This window comes from Setaria italica, chromosome III (genome assembly GCF_000263155.2).
Source record: "Setaria italica strain Yugu1 chromosome III, Setaria_italica_v2.0, whole genome shotgun sequence".
Lineage (NCBI taxonomy): Eukaryota > Viridiplantae > Streptophyta > Magnoliopsida > Poales > Poaceae > Setaria > Setaria italica.
Genome location: NC_028452.1, coordinates 49,155,973 through 49,174,759, shown reverse-complemented (window position 1 = coordinate 49,174,759; position 18,787 = coordinate 49,155,973). Strand labels below are relative to the sequence as shown.

The following is an 18,787-nucleotide window of genomic DNA, read 5'->3' as shown; positions in this document are numbered from 1 at the left end:
TAAAACGTCTTACATTTTGCAACTTTACATTTTAAAACCGAAGAGGTAGAGGTAGCACTACGTTGAAGTGATAATTGTTACTCAACCCTGTATTCCGGTGATATTTGAATTGTTTTTCATACTTGGGGTAGCAATATACAGCATGGACGGTGCACCATCAAGTAGTCAATCGTAAGAGATGGCAAGAGCAATATATATCCAAATCTTGATTTTCGCTGATACGCATGACAGAATACAAATAAGTTTTGTGGCGCACATTCTGTCACGTTTCCAAATAGCAAAAAACGAGAACATATAAACCTCAAAATCGAACCCTTATAATCCTGCTCCAATAAATCAAATCACCAACCCGTTCACAACCCAAAACTTTCAAGACAAGAATGAGAAATATATTGTACACATCAGCACCGGTGACGGAAATTACAACAGGAGGGAGGTGTGAGGTGTGCTGACTGACTGCTAGGATCAACAGGCGACGAATACTATTATACAAGACCTGACAGACGACGGACCACCGCCACATAATCTTACCGCTTTTCCCACTCCAAACTCTGCAACATGAGAATAATCTACAGCGAAAAAAGAATATACCTAGTACAATGGACACACTATCCCTTTCGATGCTCGACCAAAAAACAAACACATACAGGAACCCCGCTTATCTGCTGGCATCTGAGTATGTACAGGCGCGATCGCAGGCAAGACCCTCCAGTTAATGAACACCCGGTTCTGTTCTTCTACTTCTCATGTTTGGGAAAGGATTTGGAGAGCGCTGTCGGTGGTGACTGGTGAATCTTCTCTGGCCTTCGTCTTCTGAGCGCTTGGTTTCGCTCCCTGAACGGTTTTCCTTTCGCCGATGTTTTGGGTTAGCATGTGCTTTCAACACAGGCCACCTGCCTGTGTGCAGACTGGATGGATATATAGCCTCGAGCCACTAGGGAGACTAGAAATGGGTTGTTCAGAATATGGCCAGGCTGCTATATCCAGGCAAGGGAGCCTCGGTCATTATTGGGCGCTTGAGGGCGGCCCCTGGTTGGCGTTGGCGGTCTGTTGGCATTCAACTCCTGAATTTTAATCAAAGATGGTGTTAGAAGGGGACAGAAAGCAGTAACAGCTAATACGAATGCACCCATATGTAATATACCAAACCCAACATTACCTGCATCCATGTGTCCTCAATATGATGCTCTGGAGAGGTCTCAGGTGATGTAATGGCTGGCGGCAAAGGATGGATGAGCTTTGGAACAACCACCAGATCCCTTCCGAGAACTAAGATTGCACCTGCGTTGTTTGCCGTTCCTGTACGCATACCATGCTAAATAACTGAACAATCCAGGTGCACCAGAAGACCAGAAATGGGCCAGACATCTGAAAGCGTATACATACCACAGTAATTTGTAGCTGAGAAAAGAGTGATCAGGTGACCTTGAGCGAAACGCTCAAAGCCATCCATCACACACTCATGTGCTCGCACGATCAACTGCAGGTCATTGTTGTTGCAGAACTCCATAACTCTATCAGGCTGTGGTGACAATGCAAGTTAATCTCATAACCATGGAAACCAGCAAGAAAAAAGGGCTGAAGAACAAATAATACTGACCCCAAAGGTAACAAGACCAGGGCCCCGTGCATTTGGTCTGAGTCCTTCTACACTATCATTCTCAGTTGGATCGGACCTAGAAGCATCAAACAGATAAATCATGAATTCCTGTCATCAACAAATGATAAACAAGGATCTAACAACAATAGTCTGACAACACTAGCTGTTGAAATGCTGACCATAGAAGATCCATCAGAACAACCGAGCCTGCTTCCATTGTAATTGGCCTTTGAAGATTCTCAATTTGCTCTACGTGGTTGATGGACCGACCAATACCACCATGCATACAAATTATTTTCTTTTCTATTAGTGCAGCCAGAGGAAGCCAATTAAATAACCTGTTCACACGGTGCCAGGTCCAGATTCCATCCCGCTCACCCTGTTAGTTGCAAATAACATAACAGATATGACATGTAAGCAAAAGATAAGGCACAGGCATGTGGAGGAAAGCAAGATTGAACCACTAAGTCATTACCATTCGCTCTATGCACTCTATTCGGAACCCAAACAGAGCATTGATATCTGCTGCTTCATGATTCCCTCGAATTAAATGTACATTGTGAGGATATTCAACCTGAATTATACAGTGGAAATGGTTTCAGTTTTTTAAGAAAGAAATAACGCCTGATGAAAAAGTGCTGCTTCAATGCATATTCGCAGTCTAGTAATACTACCTTCAGTGCAAGAAGAAGAGTGATCGTCTCCAGACTATGCTGACCACGGTCCACATAATCTCCTAAAAAGAGATAATCAATGTACCTGCATTTTTATTTAAAGAAAGTACATACAAAGTCAGGAAGGCCAGCTACATAAATATTAATATTTTTAATGATTACGCGTTCAGGGAGTATTGGAATCCAAAATAATATCAGTGAAATCCATGAAATAGGAAAGAACAAAAAAAAACAAATCAGAGCAATCCAAAATCACAAAGATACTCACGCAATGTCTCCAGCTGTTGAAGGAGCACCGTACTCATCAAATAAGCGCATGAGATCACCAAATTGACCGTGCAGATCACCAAATATCTTAATGGGAGCTTTAAGCTGTAGGACACTTGGTTCACTTGAAAATATTCTTTCAGCGCTATCGCATAGATCTGCAATCTCATTGCAGTCAAGAAAGAACTGCCTTCGCACAGGGGGCTTCCAACCACGAGGTTTCAGCAGAGATGCAATTACCTGGATGATTGGGCCACAAAAAACAATAATGTGAGTAATCAGCAAAGGAATATTTTCATCTTAAAGAAACATCATCATGTGAACCGCTTGTTTTTCAGCAGCTCTTTCAGGTACAAGTATTTCTAGCATGTAATGCTTTTGACAGATAGCCTTACTTATGCATAGCAGAATACCTTTTTGGGCACACTATTAATAGACATTTGACGATCTAGTAATTTCCTTGCTGCAGTTGCATTCTCAGGGGTGCCATAAATGACCCTTCTTCCTTCATTCTCAAACTGGTCAATTGAGAGTTGCCTAACCATGCCACCTAAGGCACCTCCAGTTTCTGCTGCTACCACAACCTACAAGACCAAAAGATGTTCAGCTACTGTAAAAACAAATAGAGCTATTTCGCAATATGGACTCTAAGATAAACATATCAAATTGAATGTCTTAACGAGAATAGAATAATTAAATTAAAATAACAAACAGCAAAAGTAACTGCATTTGCAACTCACTGCTCTATGGTGCAACCGAACCCCAGGAGGTGGTGTTGAATTGTTCAAAAGGGCGGGATCTGGTTTTATGAGGCTTGAAGTTTGCTTGCCACTTGATGCAGCATCTGGAGACTGCTCCCTGTCAGGTGAATGTTCCATCTCACCATTGACTTGCCTAGCCTTTACAGCAGCTAAAGTAGCACTGATTGCCTCAGCTTCTGCAGCTGAAGCTTCAACCAAATAATCAACACCTTTGCTCAATCTCCTGCGCAAAAATAAGTTTGAAACACACATCTCAATGCATAGCAGCTATGAAGAGAACTCAGTTCAGGTCTAGGAGATAAATGATCCAAACCTCTGCCCCTGGATAATAGCATTCTCGGGACTAATATCAGTATACATGTCCCCATTGACCGGGGGAGCAACTGGAGTTCCAAGAACAACAGCTCCATCAGGACTTGAAACTGTAACTGTTTGTCCTGACTGTTCATCGTTGTAGGCATATCTACCAGGTTCTCTTTGTACGTTTGCTGATGCAGCAACAGCAGCTGCATGATTAGCAGCGCTGGTTGTTTCAGCAGCAGCAAGATCTTCAGCAACTAGGAGGTCATCCAGCAGCACACCTGTGGAGCAATTATGTTAAATTTGGCATCAATAGACAAAGATAACAACCTATGTATCTGAGACTAAAGAAATGTCAGAAAGGCAGTTCCATAAGAGTACAAAACCACAATTCAGCAGTCTTAACTCTGAGGAGTTTGCACAGTGACAAGCATAGTCAAATTGTAATTATGTTTGTGCTAATCACTTGTTATCCTAAATTCCTAATCTCTACGCAAAGAAGAAAAACATTATAAGGAACGCGCATCCAACCAGCATATCAAGTAAAGATGTCTCAGGAGTAACATTTAAAGGAAGTACATGTGTTTGAAGCCTCCCAGGAACATGGCAATTTCTTAAGCTTCATGCACAACATCACTTACGTGATCAAAATAAATCAAGCCACAGAGGAAAACAAACTATACAAAACATATAACATTGAACGGTGGAATCAATGTTAAGCATGGGTTGATAATTACTACTATTACTGCCGAGGATCCATGTCAGCAAAATAATCAATACATGAGAGTAATGGTTACTCAACAATCCAAACTTGGAAGAAAATTGCAGACAATTAAGTGCAAAGTTAACCTTCAGTTCTCTTAAATCTTAGTAGTATCAAATTTGGTAAGTAACAAAAACAATTCAATAACTAAATATCTGGCACTGTAAATGACCAATATCTCATATATAACATTAGTGAATAACTTAAGTTAGCTCAAAATTACTAATGAAGATATGCGCATCAAACAAGAAGCAGATAGCATTCAAATAGACTAAATGTCTATATGTGTAGTCTGTACCACAATGGCCATTCCGCAGAAATTTAAAAATATATAATGCAAGGGCAGTTCCAGATGATTATCCTTAATTTATTTATCTGCTTTGAATCGATAACAAATATTGTTTCTTCAACATATTTGCTCTAGGTAAATTTGATTGATCAATTCAGTAATCAATGCAATGCAAATGAGAAAACTATTTTTTTCTTAACAAAAATAGGACAGGTCAGTAAATGAAAACAAGACCCACATGGCAAAAGGGGGAGAAAGGTGTATGATAGTTTATAGTAGAGATTAGATGAGCTAAGAGACTGGAGTGTGTTACCTCCCCGTAATCCTCCATAAACAAATATCAAATCACCAACTGCTGCAGCTGCATGCCTGCACCTCCGTGTAAGCTCTACAGAAGCATCACCGCCCGCTGCATCTGCACTATATCTTCCTGTCCTTGGAGTTGTAACTACTGATTTGGTATCGCACCAAACTCCAGCAGCAGTGTCCAATACTGAAAAAGCAGAATGGAACAGAAACTAAGAAAGTAGGCAAAGATTGAAATAGAAATATGCTCTTACATAATAACATGAAAGATTGAGTTACCAATGCTGAAAGCACTGACCATGTTCTGGTCTTACAAACCATATAATTTAACATGTGCATTACTAAGTAAGCAGTAATGACACATACAGCTATTTACAAATCAATTTATCAATAATTGAGCAATTTACCAAAAACAAAGAATCCAACGTTGACTTGTTGAGCTTAGTAAAAGGTTGCAATTATTTCTAAATACTCTTCTGCTAGAAACCTTCAAAGCAACTGAGATCTATATGTTTGCTTGTCGTAGAAGTGGTACAATTTTCTATTAAACACCACAAAAATGTGCTGATCAAAGAAAGTTTTAAGAGACGGAACCTGCAACACTTGAGGAATCTTCTACCATGCGACCACCTCCAAGAGCCCCTCCTGAGACATGTAGGCGTGCATTGACAAAAACCTAACAAAACAGAAGGAAATAGTGTTACACGGACAATATAACTGGATCAATCTCAACATTAAATAAATAAAGTAAAACTTAGGGGATAGATGTGTTGACAACTTACAGCAGCGTGTTGATATCTCGGTGATGGAGACACGCCAGGGGCAATTGCCCACTCCCAGCGCCCATCTCTATGTTTTGCAAGCCCATATGCACTTGATAGAGGCTGATAATCAGAGTCAAGAGAAAAGAAAAGGTCAAGAATATTATATCTGTGACTAAGTATGCTTGGAGTGATATTATAAAGGAAATTAGACACAGGGGCCACTGTGGCTCCAAAATCCAGTGCAATTACAAAAAGGCCCATCTTAGATACCTTAATTTCAATTCACCAGTAGCATGATAATCAAGTGGATCCAGATTCAGTGTCCAGGCCAGGTGAACAGGATTTTTTGGACTGATCCAAAGTTCATTATAGGATACTATTTTGCAAGTGAGTTGGCTCAAGCATACCATTATGGAATCCTTAACTTAAAGATCATGAAAAAAGCACTCATTCAATGTCACAAAGACAAGGATGTAAAAAGACTAAATGGAAAAGATGCAGTACAGAAATAACATACAATGCTTCTAACATTATTCATCTAATTACCAAAAATGCCACTTGAACCCTCGTGCAACTTAAGGTGCCTTAAACACCAAACAAGGCAGGCAAATTAATTCTATGTTCCTAGTAGAATAAAATTATAAATGGTCAAGCAAAAAAAATATCCCTAATCACCAAATCATAAATTTTGCTGCAGACTCTAGGAGATGCTACTCCAACAAATAACTGGCACTTACCACACTATTGGCATCCCTTCCACCGCAAAGCAAAAGGAGGCCATCAGAACGGGCACTTGCAGTTGCATACCTGAGCATCACCACGTAATACAGTTAATGGAGAATACATAGGTAAAAGACATATTTATGTTCAGCAACTTACAAAAAAGGTATAATTCAAGCAGATAAGCACATTATCTCAATACAGCAAACAACTAGATGTGGAGTATTAATTACTAAACTAGGCCTAATTGTGCCAGAACTGGCTAGTGCATGTGACATAGAATGATAGAATAAAAAGGGAAAGTAAATCACTGAGAGCTTTACTACAAATTATGAAGCAAGTTAGCATGGATAAAAAGCAGCTCATTAGTGTACATCGCAGCATCATGCCAAGAAAGCATTGCAAGGTTTGAACTTTTAAGTCAATGTAAAAGTGTTTCAAGCTCATTGATTTAACTAGAATCCAAAAGGACGAATGTTTCCTCATTATTTTTGGGGCACTTACATGCACGGTGGTGGCCCTTCACCTTCCGGCTCAAGTTTTCTCCATTCATATGGCTTAGCCGCAGTATCAAGGGCCCATACATCTGCCAGGGGGCGCTTTCCTGAAACATCGGGCAGTCTTGCTATCAACATCAGTTATCTGGAACGATCTGCAGGTAGCTATAATCTAGCCATGACAAACACTGAAACACATAAGCAATTGCCTACCGTCATTGCCACCAATTGTCAATAAGAATCGCTGCCCAACCAAGGCCATCACATGTCCATACCGTGGACCAGGACCAGGGCCTTGAACCACCACTCTGCACACAAGACATAGAATCTCCTCAGCAGACAGTGAAATTAAAATTCCAAAATAAACAGTAGAATAGCAACCACCTATGCCATCGCGGTCGTTGTTGTGTTAGATCCAGAACATGAAGGTCCTCAGCAGATAAGCCAGCTGGGCCTATTCCACCCTAAATGAGAACAAAACACCAAGGAGTAGATTATCATCATTGTTGTATCAGCACTCATCTGTCGTCTGACAACAAAATGGACACAGCTAAGCTAGGTACCTGAATGACCACCATGGTTCCAACAGCAGTGGCTACATGCGCAGCCCTTGGTGAAGGAGGTTCACCAAGTGGTGTAAGCCTGGCAACATTACATTTTGGTCAAATAGAACTAATAAGTGCTACTAAGATGAACATCATGCTATCCAGAAACAGAAATGGGCATAGGATCTAACAAAATTGGGAAATGAAAATGACAAAAAATCGCATATAAGCACCACATTGCATGGAATTAAGACAATTGCTGAAAGCCTGAAACACTATACCTGGTCCACTTATTTGATAACACGTCATAACAGTGGACGTCTGCAGTGGCACCAGCAAGACCTGTGATCAAGGAAGGTTATGGTAACTGGTAAGACTTTCTCAACTTTCACATCAAAAGGAGTTAAAATTCTATTTCGATACTAGCTAAGGTCCTGCACAATTTCCAATTTGGTTTTTGAGTGAAATAAATGGTGCTTGGTACAACAAAAGGTGTAACCCTAACGTTACGCCTCAGAGAACCTTGAAGACATCTGATTTCATTTCAGGTTAACCTTTCAAAGCAGTACAGTTCATCTAGTTAATAACTGCTTCAAACCTATCCTAGGGTGTTTAATAGACCACCGTAATGTCTGACCACATCATAATTTCATATAAGCATTCCACTATGGAGCATTGAATATTGCTTTTAGCACACAATCATCATGCTAAAGCAAAAAAACTGGCAACAAAATAGGGCATTAAAGGGAACAACTAACGTCATACTTATTCTAAACACAAGAATGTCCTACAACTGTAATAAATTTCTATTTTGATACGAAACTGCAACAAGAAAGTACTAGAGTGTTATTGTTCATGAACTAAGTTTGGCACTTAAAATCATAGAAAAGCACCATACGTGGCCCCCATGTAACAGCCTGCACACGTAAGTTACGTAACAATATAGCATCTAGACATCCCACTAATGATTACTCTCCAAATCAGGTAGCAGTTCAATTCCCAGTCAGTTTTTTGTTTTTAACCTAATCCCGCCAAAATGTGCAAGCCCACCCAATAGCCAATACACCGGATCCCACCTTAGAATGAGAAACTGAAACACTATAGACACAACCTGCTCTAGTATCTGCACTAAAACAATTTATCCCGAAATCAGTTTCCTCTGCTCCTACTCCAAAGCAAGATTAACAATCAAAGTCGTTCCCTAGTGCTCCCTTTCTATCTGCTTCAAACTCTAGCTCTGAAGAAACTACAAAGTAGCACCCTAAACAATCCATGAAATCATCTGAAACAATACAAGTTCAGGTTGAAGGGGGGCGTACGGATCCCGGCGCTCCCAGCCGACGAGGGCGGCGTGGCGGAGTTGCCCTCGAGCGCGGTGGCGCCGCCGAAGAGTATGAGCCGCGGGCCCACGTACCCCGGCGAGCCCTCCTCCCCGACGGCCGGCACCGCCGTGAGCGTGTGCCCGCACCGGCACCCGGGCCCGTCTTCCTTCTTGTCCATCGCCGCGTCCACCACCGTGTACCCCGGCGCCGGCCTGGGCCCCGCCACCGGCCCCGGGGACGTGGCCGCGGCCGTGGCCGTGGGCGTCCCGGGCGCCGAAGGAGGCGCCGAGGGGGTCTCGCTCCCGGACCCCGACCCGCCGCCGCCGCCGCCCCCGCCGCCGCTCCGCGCGTCGGAGTCGGAGTCCGACTCCGTCGCCATGCGCGCGTCCACTTCCATCGCCGCCAGCCCCCGCCAAGCCTCGCCTCCTGCTGCCCCCCCTAGGGTTTCGCGAGCTGAGCACGGGGATCCCCCACGCGCGCGCACGAGCTCAGCCTCGGATAGCCGCTGCACTAGGAGACGGTCGAGCTGGCGGCGGGCGGCGCGGCCGCCATCACCCCGAGCTAACCCTAGGCTTCCCCGCTCGCCGGCGGCGGCGAGGCGTGGTGGTGGTGGTGGTGGTGGTGGTGGTGGTGGCGCTCCGCGACGAGTCGCGACTTGGGTCGGGTCGAGGCGAGGGGCGATGGGATCGCGAGGAGGGGAGGTAAGCGGAGAGGCCCCTGGGAGACTTGAGAATTGCGCGGGCGAGTGGTGGTGAGGTGACTGGGGTGTGGGGACTGGGGAGTGGGGGAGGCTGGAAATGGGAGTGGGAATGTGGGGGAGGTCGGGGAGTCGAGTGGAAAAAGAGCGCGGGGGAAGAGGAGGCGGAGACGACGGACGGAGAAGGCGGCGTGCAGTGTGAAACAACTTTTGTACTACGGATGGGTTTTTGTCTGGTCGGATGTTTCATTTTGGCCCTTGATTTATTTAAAGAAAATATTTATTTTTAATAAAAACATAAAATCCTTCTGATTTCCAATGTGATGGTCAATCCAACTTCTTAAACTTGATAAATCCATATATATAAAATTCTACATGTATTAACAGCACGCAGTTGATATTAACATATTCCTAGTGTAAATGTTTTATAATATAACTTTCTCTGTGTAAACCAGTGTGCGCGTACACAGCCGTTTAGCACGTTTACACGCCGTTTAGCACGTTTACACAGTGCCTAGATGTGTCCATTTAATCAATCATTTAGCTCGTTTAATAGTTGTTTAACCCGTTTAATTGGTTATTTAGTTTGAATAAAGAGCTAAACGGTAGGTGACCGACCGTTTAGCGTTTAGGTAACATTGGTGTAGACGATACCAACCTCCGTCCTAATATATGTGATACAAATATTCAAAATTTCATCATCAAATATAAAGCACTCAAGATGTATTTGGAAAATTACTCATTTAATTTTTTTTGGCAAATTGATAGAATTAGTTTGGTTGAAGTGGGCTCCTTGTTATGTAATTGTCATTTAAACAACTAGCCAACACCCACGTGATGACTCAATGGTATGTGCACCTTTTATCTTCACCATTAATCTGTCCTGAAATCTCTAAAATATCTTATATTTTTCAAGTCGGAGAGAGTATGTTTTGTGTTCTACCTTTGACCACGTTTATCGGAAAATGCATCAACATCTATAACATCATGTTAGTTTCGTTAGATCCTCCCTATAGTTACACTAAGTTAGTAGTGCATTTTATTTTCGTAGATGTTAATATATTTTTCTATAAACCTGATCAAATTTATAAACGTTTGGCTTAGAACAAAACTAGAACACCTCACTTAGAATGGAGTAAGCACATTGTCAAAAAAAATGAAAGTATTACCTATATCCATCAAATAGGATAGACAAGTTTAAAAAAAGGATTAGAGTATATAGGCATCCTCTAGTGTCAAAGAACTTTGCACTCAATCCCACATGAGCACTGTGTAGAAGAGGTGAGGTGATACGATGATGGCCTCCTCACATGTATGAGAATGGTTTAGATTCTTCAAAAATCATATATTTTCTCTCTAAAGTTATTAGTATTCAAAGTAATTTAAAAAATCCATAGAAAATGACAGATCTAAAGTGCATATGCACTATAAGTAATTTGTTGTCTGGTATGTTCTCAAGAAATAGGATGGCGGCTATGTTCATAAGTAAGAAACAATTATATATGTTGCATGTAGGTAACCTCTTACTTGTTTTGCTCATGAAACTGCACCTTTTAAAAAAACTTAGGGTCTATCTTCTTTTTATCAAAACATCGGACGTGTGTGCACTCATCCACATAAATATATGCATGCATAATATATTTTTATACAAAGACCCCCGTGAGTACGCCATGGAGTGCCAAGCAGTGGCGGCGCCAAGGCCCGGCCACCCTGGGCCATTGCCCGAGCTCCCCGGCTACTTGCGCTTTAGGTCCAAAGGCCAAGTATAGACAAAAGGCCAGTGCTGAGGGGCGCCGCCGCTGCTTTAGACCCAAAGGCTAAGTATAGAGCAAAAGTCCAGACTCTCTAAAATTCTTGGCTCCGCCACTGGTGCTAAGTGTGGCCGCTGCGAGACCTGCACCCGAGAACGCTCGCGTCCCGGCTACCGATCCCTGCGGCGGTCGACGTGCCGCCGGTGCACGTCGGCGGCAAGATGTACTGGCCCGGAGAGCCACGGTTCGGGGCCGATGCCGCCGGTATCTTGGCGTTCGACATATCCACCGATACCTTCGAGGCCATGCCGGCGCCGCCCGTCCTGCTAGATGCCGACGGCAGCGACAGGATGATCCTGTCGGAGCTCGACGGGAACCTCTGCGCCGCGCACACGTCTAGGAGCACGGAGACGGTGACTGTATGGATCAGGAACGATGGCGGAGGATGGATGACGCAACATGCGATGCAGCTTGAACAATGGCCAGAGTTCTCGCCGCGGTCGGCGGAGCTCGTGGTCCCTGTCGCCGTCGACCCTGGAGATGGTCGCCGGGTCCTACTGGACACCGGCAAGGCGCTTGGGTACTACGACGCGTGCACCGGGAGTTTGGAGACGGTGTACTCGCTCCGATCCAAGATGCTGCTCGGTGATCACTACCGTGTTGACCATATGTTCTTCATCGCGGCCGTGTGCGAGGACAGCTTGTTCCGTCCATACGATAGGAATTGCAGACTTTGGTGACTGTTGTTACCAGTTTAATTCACACTTAACAATTACAAATTATGTCTGCCTCATTTTGTCTGCTTCACTCGTTTAGCAGATCATTGTAATCATAAACATTGTTGCCAGACGTTGACAGGACTTGGATCTCCCTCTCTTTTCTTTTTGTCACGTTTCTAGTTCGGACTACACCGAGGAGCACATCTTCGTGCCCCGCCGAGCAAGAAGACGAGGGAGGAGACGCCGCCGCCGGCATGCCAGCAGTTACAACAGCTTCTCCCAGATGAGGTGATCGAGGACATCTTCATACGGTTACCAGCCAGGTCCGCCGCCCGCTGCCGCTGCCTGTCCCGATCCTGGGCCGCCGTGCTCTCCTCCCGCGGCTTCATCAGCCCTCAGCCGCCACCTCGCCGCCGCCGCTAACAACCGCCTCTCCTTCCCCGCGGCCCTGTCGGCGTGGTCGCGGGAGCACCCCGACGCCGAGCCGCTCACGCGCTTCTCGTGCCGCGGCCTCGGCCTCCTGAGAAGCGTCTCCGCGGGGGTCGTCTACGTCTGCAACCCGTCCACGGGGCAGGTCGCCTCGCTCCCCGACGGCACGGCGACGGCGACGGGCGACTGGATCGACCACGACTACGCGTGCTTCGGCCTCGGCTACGACGCGCGCGCCGGCCGCCACAAGGCGGTGCACGTCTACTACCACGGCGGCGGCGGCGGAGGCGGCGCCGGGTGCGAGGTCTACGACGTCGGCGGCGCGAAGCCGCCCTGCTTTGTCGTCGCCGGCGTGCTCGACACGGCCGGCGTCTTCGCGCAGGGCCACGTGTACTGGCTCGCCGCCGCTGCCAAGGCGCCGGCGTACGACGAGTGGCCCCCCAGAGCGGACTCCGTCTTGTCCTTCTCTCCCGGAGACGAGACGTTCGCGTCCACGGCGCTGCCGCCCCGCGCCTGCGTATGGAGTGCAAGGTGTGGAGGCTGAGAGACGATCCCACGGCGAGGTCGGTGCCGGCGCCGCCGGTCCTCGCGGACGTCGACGTGCCTCCCGTCTACATAGACGACGACGGTGGCGGCGGCAGGATATACTGGATGTGCCGCTCGCCGCGCGCGATCCTGGCGTTCGGCATACTCGCCGAGGCCTTCGACATCGTGCCGGCGCCGCCTCCGGGCTGGAGCGGCGGCGGAGTCGACGACGGAAGCACGGAGGGGCGCTCCGCGTCGTGCAGTCGTGCCCGAGCACGGCGACGGTGACGATATGGTCGCCGTCCACGGCCGGGGATGGAGAATGGACCGAGGAGCACGTGATGCAGCTGCAGTGGTGGCCCGAGTTCTCGCCCAAGACGGCGGATAGAGCCGGTGATCCCCATGGCCATCGAGCCCAAGGACGGCGGCCGGATCTTGCTCGACACCGGGAGGTCGCTGGGGTACTACGACCCGGTGCGGCGGACGGTGGAGACGGTGTACTCGCTGCGTTCCAAGCTGAAGCGGTCTGACCAGAGATTCTTCGCCGCCGCGTTGTGGGAGGAGAGCTTGGTTCGTCCGTACGATCGGGGTGAGCGATTCCAGTGCTAGGTGCTTGATGATCTGGATAATGGATGAGCATTTTGCGGGAGGAGAGCTTGGTTCGCCCAAAATAGTGGATGAGCATTTTGCGGGCTGGACGTAAAAAAGGTCCATTGGTTTGGCCCTTAAATTTGTGTCCAAGTCCGGTTGGTTTGGGCTGGCAGGTGCTGTGGGCCAGCGAGCGGGGATGACATGGGCTGTCAGAGCAGGCAGCGAACGGCCGCCGCCGCCGACGAGGAGGACGACACCGCCGGTATTCCTATGTGGCTTCCGGAAGCTAGGAAGCTATTTGGCTTCTACTGCTTTAAGATTCGTGCGGGCACCAGAGACCGTCCAACCCTCTTCTCCTCTTCCCCTGCTCTTCTTCTCTCCCGACGCCGTCGCTGCCTCGGTCGAGTCCGGAGGAGCGGGCGGGAGGTGGGGGGACGAGGTCGCCGCCGGCCGGGGTGGTGGACGAGGCCGGCGGTAGTTAGGGTTAGGGTTAGGGATTCGGGTTTTGGGGGCTCCAACGGCCGCCGGTCTTAGAGAAGGAGGGCGGCGGCAGCGGCAGAAGCCCGGCGGAGGTGGCAGGTTGACCGACGGCGGAGGCGAGGCGGCGCTCGGCCGGGCGGGATCAGACATCCGGTGGGCAGTGGTTGGGGGCCGGGGCGAGAAAGAGCCCCGCCGGATTAGGAAGGGCGGGGCGGCGGTGGTTTGTGGATAGGCGGCGCGGCGGCGCGCTCGCCGGTGGGAGGAAGAAGAAGAGAGCCAGTGCATGGGCTTGATGGGCCTCAAAGCCATGGCTCCTATCTGGCTTCAGCCCCACACACACTGCCAGCATTGACTCCTGGAAGAGAGGATCTTCCTCGTCGCCTGTTGCTGCAACCGGTCTGGGGCACCACCAGTTAGCTTCGGCTGCGAATGTAGATAGTCTACTGATGATTCTATTGATTCATGGATCACTCTGCGAACATGATGGCCAGTGCAATGAAGTTGCACATACACATGTAACTATGGTAACCAGCGCTATAAACTTGCACACTCCTACACAAGATTGCTCCTTACACAGCTTCTGGCAGTTGCATGCTATCTTTTTTGGCATTTGTATTAAGAATGTAGATCAATACATCAAAGGAAAGGGTTTGGAACACAGTCCGACCATAGCAAGCATCAACCATCAATCACAATATGTAGTTATACCTGCTGCTATGAGAGACATGGAAAAACAAACGATACACACCACCACCGTATGTATCTATCGCGCTACAACTCACAGCATATGGAAGGCTGCAAGGCGTAACACAAAGTTCTGGAAACGACTATCAGGTTTGTGTAAGGTTTTACAAGCTGTCATGCAAAACCACCGCAGTATTACTCTTGTCCCTTCCACTGAAGAAGCCTCAGTCGTCGGCGTGCAGTAAAGAGACTCAATGCCCTGCCCATGTGTCGCGTGGTTGTGCAAAGCAGTAAGTTGAGGCACTAGACCCTGCCGCTTGCATTGACAGCTGGCAAATTAACAGCAGGCTTCTGGAACACCCTTACGACTGCTGTTCCATCGCCGCCATCATTGCCGACCCTCCAGGACCGATCCTTCTTCCGCTGGGGCTTCTTGTGGTGCTTGTGGGACGTCTCTTTCTTCTTTGTGGCGGTTTTAGATCCTTCATTTGCCAGGTCAAAAGATTCAAGGTCATCCAGGACGTCTCTCATGTCCGGTTCTGCTGGATCAGCTGTGTCCTCATCCTCTTCATCCAAATCATCAGCATCTGATTCATTTGCTGCTGATGTAGTTGGACCTTCTGATATGGCGATTACTTCACATTCTGTTTCGATGTCTGTTACACCAGGAGGGAGTTCAAAGTGCGGGATTTTGCCATCAATGTAATCCTTCAGTATCTGTCGAGCAGCCCTGGTCTCATCAGGCAGCCCAGCATGGCTGACATGCCCCCTGGATGAACAGTAGGCCCGCAACAGCTCAGCTGCAGTTGGTGGCCGAGACTGCGATTCGTACGGCTTCGGCTTTGGCAAGGTGATTTTGTAAATCTGCTCAAGAATATTTCTTGGGACATGATCCGCTACCACCTGAATAGCTTCCCGATGCTTTGTCATCCTATCAATCGGCAAGACACCACATGCCACCATCTCATGCCTTGAGCTTGAGAAAGAAGGGAAGACCAGACCAGGGCAATCACACAGAGTGAGCTCTTCAGAGATTATCAGTGTCTGGAAATGTTTAGTCTTGCCAGGTGTGTGAGTAACACCAGTCCTCTTCTCACCAACCAAAGCATTTATGGTGGAACTCTTTCCAACATTTGGATAACCAACAAACCCAACAACTACATGCTTAGCCACTGACGAAACAGAATCTGAAGAACTGACATCATGATCCACTTCAGCAGTTGAGGTCTTCCTTTGTGCTACAATAGATTCTGCTTCAGCTTGCAACCTCATCAAGAGTTCATCCCTGCCATATACCTTGGTATCCAAATCAAGTGAAGCAGATTCTTCTTCAGAGTATCCACTTAACTTTTTGCCTTCTAGTGTGGCAGTAGCGGCTTTAGCTGACCAGAAAACATAGAGAATATCATGTGCCTTAAAATACTCAGCCCATCTCTTCCTGCATTCAACAAACGCATAATGATGTCAGTTCTAAGGCAATAAAGGTAGCATACTTTCGCTCAAAAAAAAAAGGTAGCATACAAACAAAATCAAGTCGTACGGAGAAGGTGCTAACCTGATATTTAACGGCAGCAGATCAGCCTTGTTAACAAGAAGCATTGTTCTCTTGTGTTCATCAATTTCCTTTGCGTATGCCTAGAACAGAGAAAGCCATGTTATAAGTCAAAAGTGATGCAGCACAATCACCAACGAAGCATACAGGGTGTGAAACTTTGGAACACTGAAAACAAATCTTTCAAGAAAGCAAAACAATGTTCCATATACAAATAATTTACATTTCTAGAAAACAGAAGTTATGGCAAGTCTGTTCTAATGTAGAACAAGGGAAAAAAAAACCCGATATAGACATGCTAACTTAAAAGAGTAAATTTGACGGGGAACATGGCTTTCATTTGCCGCGAAGGTTTAGCTCAACTTATTTTCTCATGACCAAAATACTGGTTTGCTTCTCCCATAAATACAGGTAAAACATAGCCCTCCAGTTGGATAGAAATTGGAAAAGCACGGACACTAATGAATATAGGATCTCTTAAAAAAACTCATGGACAGGTCTTGTAGAGCAATTTTACTAATACTATGCAGTTGTGCACACTGTAAAATTGAACAAACTTTAAGCAGGGACAAATGGACTAGCCACCACCATTTTGGTTGGCTTACGAGCTACTCCAATGGGAGTTAAAATGGCTAAACTAAGAAAACGATAAGCAGTACCTCAAGATCAGGGCAGCGGTAGAACAAGGGATCTCGAGCATCAACCACCATAACCAGCTTCATGGAAGAAAAGAAAACAGTCAGTAATTTGCATAGCAAACCAACATCACAGGATATTACTCTTCGACCAATATAGCATGAACATGATCTAGGACAGCAGAGCAGCATATTTCAAGTAAATCATACAATAGTGCAGGAGAACACAAAATCAGCACCAAGGGACCCCTAAATTCTGTGTCAGTTAGAGTATGTTACTTTCCTAGATGCTAGAGTAGGTTAACAAATAGTTCAGTATGAGGACTGACTCGGACAGAAAGATTAGTAAAAGCAACAACTACATTTGACCATTGAGGATAACTCACCAAATCACTGCGTTCAAGCACTCTCCAGAGCTGTCTCCAGATGTCAATATTCTTCTCAAAGGGTGTCAGCACAAGTTTGTCATTCTCTTCCAATCTGCAGAGAAGATTGTTCTCATCACCTACCTACTCAATGCATTTAATTGAAAATTGATGCTTGATGATGCATAAAGAAACTCCAGGTCAAGTTTTACAATTAGCATCTTCAGATGATATTAAGTATGGCAGAAATGGTCTAAAAACTAACCTAGTAGCAATATCAGAAGTAAAGGTGCATCACGCTCACATGCTTACTTATGCACTTGACGATAATACATAATTCAGTAGTCATAGTGCACTCCCCAAATGTGTAATCTTACATACAAGAAAATATCGTCCCACTAAACAGTTCTAAGCATCATCAACAGAGTAAAGTAACAGTCCAACTCAGAACAAACCTCGCAAGATTCCTGCGCCACACAAGGAACGCCCGCCTCTCGTTTGCATCAAGCTCCTCTACGGTCATCTGATTATGCCATGGCGGACTGCAATAACACAAACAGGTCTCACAATCAGAAAAGGAACAATCCTAAAATCAGACATAATAGCAACAGCATCGATGATAAAAGCTGCTCACCGCCGCGGGACGCTGAGGCTGCTAGCGTGCAGGGCCTCCTGCTCTTTCCGCAGCCGCCGCCTCTCCTCGTCGGTCTCCCCCGTCGCATCCCTGCGCCCAACAAACCCAATCCCATTAGGCGAGCACGCGAATTTCGCAACACCAACAGAACGAGGCGCCGGATTTCATTTCCCCCCACGGAGGTGGGAGGCGGCGGGCGGCCCACTCACAGGTCGATGACGAGGTCGGAGTCGGAGGAGACGGACGCGGCCTCGGCGAGCTGGTCGGCCTCCGCGGCCCGCTGCAGCACGGCGTCGATATCGCTGACGTCGATGACGGACTCGAGCGGCATCGCGCGGCGGCGCCCGAAGGCCAGCGCCTCGCCGCGCTCCTTGGCGGCCGCCGCCGCCTTGTTCCGCTGCCGGATCAGCGCCCGGCCCAGGCCCTCCCCATTCTCCTTCTTCCCGCCACCCGCCATCGCCTCGAGCCCGCGGCGCGGCACCAAAAACCCCTAGCCCTTGATGCCTCGGAGAGAGAACCTGGAGGCGGAGGGAGCGGTGGCTAGGGTTTTGGCGGCGAGGCGGAGAAAGGAGACGCCGCGACGAGTGGGTGCGGGGGACTCGGAGGAGTTTGTTTTCTCCACAGATTCAGTCGCTGGCGCGCGGGACCCACCTGTCTGGATGGCGTACGCGGTGACGTGGCCCGCCTGCCTCTCTGTTCCCATTTCCCCGTACAAATGGATGGACATTTTGCAGGGCTCATGATTCATGAACAAGAAAATATACGAAACGGATACATACTACGCAACTCAGTCAGAATCCATTCAAATTCAGCTAAAAATGAATCCATTCAAATTCAACTGGATCGGGCAATCTCACAAGAATGATATGCAGGTCTGGGCTGCAATGCTCGGTGTCCCTGCAACAGAAACTTCGAAT

At 47.1% G+C, this 18,787-nt stretch overlaps 2 protein-coding genes across 2 annotated transcripts; both read right to left on the bottom strand.

Annotated features, from left to right (window-relative positions):
• Positions 1 to 295: 295 nt before the first annotated feature.
• Positions 296 to 9,571, bottom strand: LOC101769861 (serine/threonine-protein phosphatase BSL2 homolog). The gene is made up of 21 exons (XM_004963142.4): positions 8,806 to 9,571; positions 7,768 to 7,828; positions 7,505 to 7,583; positions 7,326 to 7,405; positions 7,155 to 7,249; positions 6,949 to 7,048; positions 6,462 to 6,531; positions 5,743 to 5,844; positions 5,555 to 5,636; positions 4,968 to 5,147; positions 3,616 to 3,883; positions 3,282 to 3,525; positions 2,955 to 3,125; positions 2,543 to 2,781; positions 2,275 to 2,359; positions 2,076 to 2,174; positions 1,780 to 1,979; positions 1,601 to 1,676; positions 1,387 to 1,522; positions 1,160 to 1,299; positions 296 to 1,064 (listed from the first exon to the last, which is right to left on the bottom strand). Exons 1-21 carry the CDS (start codon positions 9,203 to 9,205, stop codon positions 978 to 980), a joined length of 2,994 nt encoding a protein of 997 aa, XP_004963199.1. The 5' UTR covers positions 9,206 to 9,571; the 3' UTR covers positions 296 to 977.
• A 5,010-nt stretch (positions 9,572 to 14,581) lies between these two features.
• On the bottom strand, positions 14,582 to 18,459 carry LOC101769459 (GTPase LSG1-2). The gene is made up of 7 exons (XM_004963141.2): positions 18,080 to 18,459; positions 17,871 to 17,960; positions 17,692 to 17,778; positions 17,258 to 17,351; positions 16,896 to 16,952; positions 16,240 to 16,319; positions 14,582 to 16,122 (listed from the first exon to the last, which is right to left on the bottom strand). Exons 1-7 carry the CDS (start codon positions 18,325 to 18,327, stop codon positions 14,988 to 14,990), a joined length of 1,791 nt encoding a protein of 596 aa, XP_004963198.1. The 5' UTR covers positions 18,328 to 18,459; the 3' UTR covers positions 14,582 to 14,987.
• Between the last annotated feature and the right edge of the window lie 328 nt (positions 18,460 to 18,787).

Excerpts from the sequence above, each read along its gene's own strand:
- LOC101769861 (XM_004963142.4), bottom strand. The coding sequence starts at position 9,205 with ATGGAAGTGGACGCGCGCATGGCGACGGAGTCGGACTCCGACTCCGAC. Across the intron at positions 5,148-5,554 it reads AGATTCCTCAAGTGTTGCAG|TATTGGACACTGCTGCTGGA; the intron begins GTTCCGTCTCTT and ends CTGCTTTTTCAG. Across the intron at positions 2,360-2,542 it reads TCAACAGCTGGAGACATTGC|GTACATTGATTATCTCTTTT; the intron begins GTGAGTATCTTT and ends ATAAAAATGCAG.
- LOC101769459 (XM_004963141.2), bottom strand. The coding sequence starts at position 18,327 with ATGGCGGGTGGCGGGAAGAAGGAGAATGGGGAGGGCCTGGGCCGGGCG. Across the intron at positions 17,961-18,079 it reads TCCGACCTCGTCATCGACCT|GGATGCGACGGGGGAGACCG; the intron begins GTGAGTGGGCCG and ends TGTTGGGCGCAG. Across the intron at positions 17,352-17,691 it reads TGGCGCAGGAATCTTGCGAG|ATTGGAAGAGAATGACAAAC; the intron begins GTTTGTTCTGAG and ends TCTTCTCTGCAG.